General features: G+C 41.5%; 1 protein-coding gene across 2 annotated transcripts in view; it reads left to right on the top strand.

Annotated features, from left to right (window-relative positions):
• tmem267 (transmembrane protein 267) overlaps positions 1 to 5,555 on the top strand; it is a 6,184-nt gene extending 629 nt beyond the window's left edge. Inside the window, exons 2-3 of one of the 2 annotated variants that reach the window (XM_061981100.2) lie at positions 2,387 to 2,817; positions 4,914 to 5,555. In XM_061981100.2, the coding sequence (XP_061837084.1) occupies positions 2,437 to 2,817; positions 4,914 to 5,249 (717 nt within the window). In that variant the 5' untranslated portion in view covers positions 2,387 to 2,436 and the 3' untranslated portion in view covers positions 5,250 to 5,555. Of the gene's footprint in view, positions 1 to 2,258; positions 2,818 to 4,913 lie in introns of those variants that run through there. The other variant, XM_061981101.2, reaches the window with a different exon arrangement.
• Positions 5,556 to 7,574: the final 2,019 nt, after the last annotated feature.

The following is a 7,574-nucleotide window of genomic DNA, read 5'->3' as shown; positions in this document are numbered from 1 at the left end:
TATATCTAAATGTGAGCACTAAAGGTAAATCTATGTTAAATCTTAATATAAATGTTGAATCTAGACCTAAATGGTAAATTTAAACCTTGAATCTAAATATGTGTGCTAAAAGTTCAATCTAAACCTAAATATTTTTAGCATGAATTGTGTGATTTTATCAATCAATCAATCAATCAATGTTTATTTATATAGCCCTAAATCACAAGTGTCTCAAAGGGCTGCACAAGCCACAACGACATCCTCGGTACAGAGCCCACATAAGGGCAAGGAAAAACTCACCCCAGTGGGACGTCGATGTGAATGACTATGAGAAACCTTGGAGAGGACCGCATATGTGGGTAACCCCCCCCCCTCTAGGGAGACCGAATGCAATGGATGTCGAGTGGGTCTAACATAATATTGTGAGAATCCAGTCCATAGTGGATCCAGCATAACAGTAAGAGTCCAGTCCACAGTGGGGTCAGCAGGAAACCATCCCGAGCGGAGACGGGTCAGCAGCGCAGAGATGTTCCCAACCAATATACAGGCGAGTGGTCCACCCCGGGTCCCGACCTCGGACAGCCAGCACCCCATCTATGGCCACCGGACCTGAGTGTCTCCCCTTCCACAAGGGGGTAGGGGGAAGCAGAGGAGAGAAGAAAACAAACGGCAGATCAACTGGTCTAAAAAAAAAAAAAGAAAAAAAAAGAGGGGTCTATTCAAAGGCTAGAGTATACAAATGAGTTTTAAGATGGGACTTAAATGCTTCTACTGAGGTAGCATCTCTAATTGTTACCGGGAGGGCATTCCATAGTACTGGAGCCCCAATAGAAAACGCTCTATAGTCCGCAGACTTTTTTTGGGCTCTGGGAATCACTAATAAGCCGGAGTTCTTTGAACGCAGATTTCTTGCCGGGACATATGGTACAATGCAATCGACAAGATAGGACGGAGCTAGACCGTGTAGTATTTTATACGTAAGTAGTAAAACCTTAAAGTCACATCTTAAGTGCACAGGAAGCCAGTGCAGATGAGCCAGTATAGGTATATATATATGTATATATGTATATAAAGGTATATACAGTATAGGCGTAATATGATCAAACTTTCTTGTTCTTGTCAAAAGTCTAGCAGCCGCATTTTGTACCAATTGTAGTCTTTTAATGCTAGACATAGGGAGACCCGAAAATAATACGTTACAGTAGTCGAGACGAGACGTAACGAACGCATGAATAATGATCTCAGCGTCGCTAGTGGATAAAATGGAACGAATTTTAGCGATATTACGGAGATGAAAGAAGGCCGTTTTAGTAACACTCTTAATGTGTGACTCAAACGAGAGAGTTGGGTGGAAGATAATACCCAGATTCTTTACTGATTCGCCTTGTGTAATTGTTTGGTTGTCAAATGTTAAGGTGGTATTTTTAAATAAATGTCGGTGTTTAGCAGGACCGATAATCAGCATTTCCGTTTTCTTGGCGTTGAGTTGCAAGAAGTTAGCGGACATCCATTGTTTAATTTCATTAAGACACGCCTCCAGCTGACTACAATCCGGCGTGTTGGTCAGCTTTAGGGGCATGTAGAGTTGGCTGTCATCAGCATAACAATGAAAGCTAACACCGTATTTGCGTATGATGTCGCCTAGCGGCAGCATGTAAATACTAAAGAGTGCAGGGCCAAGAACCGAACCCTGGGGGACTCCGAACGTTACCTTAACATAGTCCGAGGTCACATTGTTATGGGAGACGCATTGCATCCTGTCAGTAAGATAAGAGTTAAACCACGACAAGGCTAAGTCTGACATACCAATACGTGTTTTGATACACTCTAATAAAATATTATGATCGACGGTATGGAAAGCAGCGCTAAGATCAAGAAGCAGCAACATAGATGACGCATCAGAATCCATCGTTAGCAGTAGATCATTAGTCATTTTTGCGAGGGCTGTCTCCGTAGAGTGATTTGCCCTGAAACCGGATTGAAAAGGTTCACAGAGATTGTTAGACACTAAGTGTTCATTTAGCTGCTGTGCGACAATTTTTTTGAGATAAACGGAAGGTGGGACACCGGTCGGTAGTTTACCATGAGGTCAGGATCGAGGTTAGGTCTTTTGAGCAGAAGATGAATAACTGCTTTTTTGAATGCTAGTGGAACAGTGCCAGAGGAAAGTGATAAGTTTATAATTTTAGTCTATTTTATTTTCTCTGATGTGTTTTATGTATTTACTCTTTTATAGTTTGATATGACTGACTCTCCTAGTATGTTTGTCTTCACTTCTGTGCGGCACTTTGTGAAACTTCTGTTGTTTTTTTTTTAAATGTGCAAAATAATCCAAGTGGATTGTATTGTAAAAAGCCAAATAATAGTTTCTTAGCTTTGAAGAATAAAGTGTTGTGTGTGTGTGCAGTCAAGCTGAGTCCTGCTGACCCTCCTCCACCCCACTGATCCATCAACACCATGCAAGGATTTTACTCCAAACTGGACTCCTCCCCCCTGCTGGGCGAGGGCGCCCCCGTGGCTCTCAACCTGGCGGTGGAGACGGAGCGAGCGCAAGCCCTCCTGCAGACCTTCAGCTCCGCCTCCCTGCTGGCGTCCGCGGGCCTGGGCGCCTTCTGCGTGGTGGCCGACCACGCCCTCCAGCTGCCGCTGGTGCAGCACCACCTGTGGCCGCGCGCCCTCCTGGACAACGCCACGCACGCGCTGGTGGGCCTGTGGTCCTGGGCCGTGGTCATCGGGCTGAGGAAGAAGAGCGACGTCTACGAGATGCTGCTGGCCGGCCTCCTGGCCTCCGTCATCGACCTGGACCACTTCTACATGGCCGGCTCGCTGTCACTCAAGGTGCCTTCAACACGATCACATTAATTAGTGATGGGTCCGGCAACACCGATGCATCGGCGCATGCGTCGAGCTCATAGAGCGAAACCCTGTGTCGGTGCGCGTACCGCTTTTGGAAAGTCACGTGACCGATCATGAGCTGTTTTGGTCACGTGACCGATACGCCAACTGTGTCGCCTCCTCTGTGCCCTGTGAGCGGCTCTTTTCTACAGCCGGAGAAATAATAACTAAGAAGAGAAATCGTCTAAAATGTAATACGTCGGAAAAACTTTTTTTTTTTTTTTTTATAAAAATGTGTAAAAAAAATAAAATTAAAAAAATTCCCAGTCCACAATCATCCACAACACGTTCTCTTAGATTTCCATGTTATGATACATGTTCACATTATTTATTGACTGTATCTAAAAAAGATTAAAATATATTTTTATTTAAATGAAGATATGAAATAATCCTAAATGAAATACAATGACTTGGTTTATATTATTGTATATACTAGGGCAGGGGTCACCAACGCGGTGCCCGCGGGCACCAGGTAGCCCGTAAGGACTAGATGAGTCGCCCGCTTGCCTGTTCTAAAAGTAGCTCAAAGAGCAGCACTTACCAGTGAGCTGCCTCTATTTTTTAGATTTTATTTATTTACTAGCAAGCTGGTCTCGCTTTGCTCGACATTTTTAATTCTAAAAGAGACAAAACTCAAATAGAATTTGAAAATCCAAGAAAATATTTTAAAGACTTGGTCTTCACTTGGAATAAGCGGTAGAAATGGATGGATGGATGGGTCTTCACTTGTTTAAATAAATTCATTTATTTTTTTACTTTGCTTCTTATTACTTTTAGAACTACAATTTTAGAGAAAAAATACAACCTTAAAAATGATTTTAGGATTTTGAAACAAATATACCTTTTTACCTTTTAAATTTCTTCCTCTTCTTTCCTGACAATTTAAGTCAATGTAATTTTTTTTTTTTTTATTGTAAAGAATAATAAATATTTTAGCTTCTGTTTTTTCGACGAAGAATATTTGTGAAATATTTCTTCAAACTTACTATGATTAAAATTCAAAACAATTATTCTGGCAAATCTAGAAAACCTGTAGAATCAAATTTAAATCTTATTTCAAAGTATTTTGAATTTCTTTTAAAAATTTTGTTCTGGAAAATCTAGAAGAAATACTGATTTGTCTTTGTTAGAAATATAGCTTGGTCCAATTTGTTAAATATTCTAACAAAGTGCAGATTGGATCTTAACCAATTTAAAACATGTCATCAAAATTCTAAAATGTATCTTAATCAGGAAAAATTACTAATGATGTTCCATAAATTCTTTTTTTATTTTTTTCCAAAAAGATTCAAATTAGCTAGTTTTTCTCTTCTTTTTGTCGGTTGAATTTTGAATTTTAAAGAGTCGAAATTGAAGATAAACTATGTTTCAAAATTTTATTTTAATTTTTTTCGTGTTTTCTCCTCTTTTAAACCGTTCAATTAAGTGTTTTTTTCATCATTTATTCTCTATAAAAAAACTTCCGTAAAAGGAAAAAAAAATGTACGACGGAAAGACAGACAGAAATACCCATTTTTTTATATATCTATATACATTTATTTATTTAGCTATTCTTGTTTAAATCACACTTACGTGTAACTTACAAATGACAATATATTTATTTATCTAAGTGTGTATCAAACTGGTAGCCCTTCGCATTAATCAGTACCCAAGAAGTAGTTTTTGGTTTCAAAAAGGTTGGTGACCCCTGTACTAGGGCATACAATCAGTGTCAGTTGAGTCGGTCCATAGGTTGCCTGTAGGGATTTTTAATGTCCAGCAGATGTCAGTATTTAGTGACACAGTATCGACACAGTATCAATACAGTTTTGCAATGTGTCGAAACGCTTCATGACGCCTCATCAACCCATCACTAGTAAATGGTAAATAATTGAATAGACACCACCAGATGGCAGTATAAGTGTCCACATAAGTGGCCATAAGACCCCAATTCAGTAGTGTACACCATTTTGGAAATACGAGCTAAAAGGTGCTGTCCACGCATGTGGCCACTAAGCCTTTAGAGGTTTTAAAATAAGGCTTTTTGTTTCCTCCTCCAGGCCGCCGTGTCCCTCCCTCAGCGTCCTCCCCTCCACTGCTCCTCCCTCATCCCCGCCCTCTGCCTCTCCCTGCGCCTCCTCATGTGGCTGGGACGCCTGAAGGACGCCTGGTGCTCCCTGCCCTGGATGCTCTTCATCGCCATGGCCACGCACCACGTCCGGGACGCCGTGCGCCACGGCCTGTGGGTGTGGCCTCTGGGCAACACGGCGCCGCTCCCCTACTGGCTCTACGTCAGCACCACGGCGACGCTCCCTCACCTGTGCTCGGTGCTCATGTACCTGACGGGCACCAGGGACGTCATCTCCACCAAGCACGGAGTCGCCATCGACGTTTAGCCTCCGCCCCCCCCGCGGGCGAGACACTCTGTCCGTGTGGAGGAAAGACGGGAAAAACTTTTATTTTTTCCAACCTAAAACTTCACTCTTCAACAATATTTATTCAGGAGGGCGCCTCTAAAAACACTTTTTTGCTTCTTTTAGACTATTGTGTACTTTTGGAAGGTGCTTGTGTTTGACTATTTAATAGCAACAATGTGCGACGGAATAAATACACCGAAATTGTTGAGTTACTATTTAAATTCTGTTATTTATTGTCTTACTGCTGCAATGTGCAAGAATGCAATTAAATTGAAGATGAACTTTTGATCTAAAGCACTTTTTCTGCAGGTGAGCTACTTTTTAAATGACCAAGTGGAGGGGATCTACCTCATTCATATATATATCATTTATATTGATTTATTTATGAAAGAGAGGTTTTTGTTAACAAGTGAAAGGTGTTTAATGATAATACAAGCATGTTTAACATCCCTTTCTTTCATGAAGACAAGAATATAAGTTGATTGTGATGACTTGCATTGATTGGAATCAGACAGTAGTGATGATAACGTCCACATTTTCAAATGGAGGAGAAAAAAAAAAGTCCTTTCTGTCCAATACCACATGAAAGTGCTTGCTTTGTGCCATCTTATTTGTCCATATACTCCTTTCTGAGACTCTTATTTTGTTAGTGCAGGCAGGATGGAGTGGCGCTTTTATTGTGAAGACAAGGAACTTTAAGAGTTTTGACGTCGAAATAAAAAAGTGTTTCTCGCCTTCCTGTCGGTCGTTTTTTCTTAATAATGATCTGCCAGCAGCCGGCGTCATCTCACAAGACCCTCGGGTGCCGCGAATGTCAATCAAGTGACCAAATATTGATTTAGGACTATTTTTTTTTAATGACACACCCTCCGCCATCGACATAATGGGCAGCCCTTGTTTAGATCCACTCAAATATTAACACTAAATTACTACTATTACTCTTTAATAGTATTCAATAACTATACCGAACTTACTTACAGTTTACGCCCTTGTCAAACGATATAAAACCATGTGTTAGGCCGAGGTCAGGCTGAAAAAAATAAGTAATAAAATAATATAATAATAATAAAATAAGTACTAATCATACAGTACTTTATCAATCAATCAATCAATCTTTATTTATATAGCCCTAAATCACAAGTGTCTCAAAGGGCTGCACAAGCCACAACGACATCCTCGGTACAAAGCCCACATAAGGGCAAGGAAAAACTCACCCCAGTGGGACGTCGATGTGAATGACTATGAGAAACCTTGGAGAGGACCGCATATGTGGGTAACCCCCCCCCCCCCTCTAGGGGAGACCGAAAGCAATGGATGTCGAGTGGGTCTGACATAATATTGTGAGAGTCCAGTCCATAGTGGATCCAACATAATAGTAAGAGTCCAGTCCATAGTGGATCCAACATAATAGTAAGAGTCCAGTCCATAGTGGGGCCAGCAGGACACCATCCCGAGCGGAGACGGGTCAGCAGCGCAGAGATGTTCCCAGTCGATGCACAGGCGAGCGGTCCACCCCGGGTCCCGACTCTGGACAGCCAGCACTTCATCCATGGCCACCGGGCCTGTGCCCCCCCCCCCCTCAAGGAAAAGGGGAGCAGAGGAGAAAAGAAAAGAAACGGCAGATCAACTGGTCTAACAGGGGGGCTATTTAAAGGCTAGAGTATACAAATGAGTTTTAAGATGGGACTTAAATGCTTCTACTGAGGTAGCATCTCTAATTGTTACCGGGAGGGCATTCCATAGTACTGGAGCCCCAATAGAAAACGCTCTATAGCCCGCAGACTTTTTTTGGGCTCTGGGAATCACTAATAAGCCGGAGTTCTTTGAACGCAGATTTCTTGCCGGGACATATGGTACAATGCAATCGACAAGATAGGACGGAGCTAGACCGTGTAGTATTTTATACGTAAGTAGTAAAACCTTAAAGTCACATCTTAAGTGCACAGGAAGCCAGTGCAGGTGAGCCAGTATAGGTATATATATATGTATATATGTATATAAAGGTATATACAGTATAGGCGTAATATGATCAAACTTTCTTGTTCTTGTCAAAAGTCTAGCAGCCGCATTTTGTACCAACTGTAATCTTTTAATGCTAGACATAGGGAGACCCCAAAATAATACGTTACAGTAGTCGAGACGAGACGTAACGAACGCATGAATAATGATCTCAGCGTCGCTAGTGGATAAAATAGAACGAATTTTAGCGATATTACGGAGATGAAAGAAGGCCGTTTTAGTAACACTCTTAATGTGTGACTCAAAGGAGAGAGTTGGGTGGAAGATAATACCCAGATTCTTTAC

Source organism: Nerophis lumbriciformis, linkage group LG20 (genome assembly GCF_033978685.3).
Source record: "Nerophis lumbriciformis linkage group LG20, RoL_Nlum_v2.1, whole genome shotgun sequence".
In the NCBI taxonomy this organism is placed as follows: Eukaryota; Metazoa; Chordata; class Actinopteri; order Syngnathiformes; family Syngnathidae; genus Nerophis; species Nerophis lumbriciformis.
The sequence above is the reverse complement of the archived record's forward strand: the minus strand, read 5'-3'. Positions and strand labels throughout refer to the sequence as shown.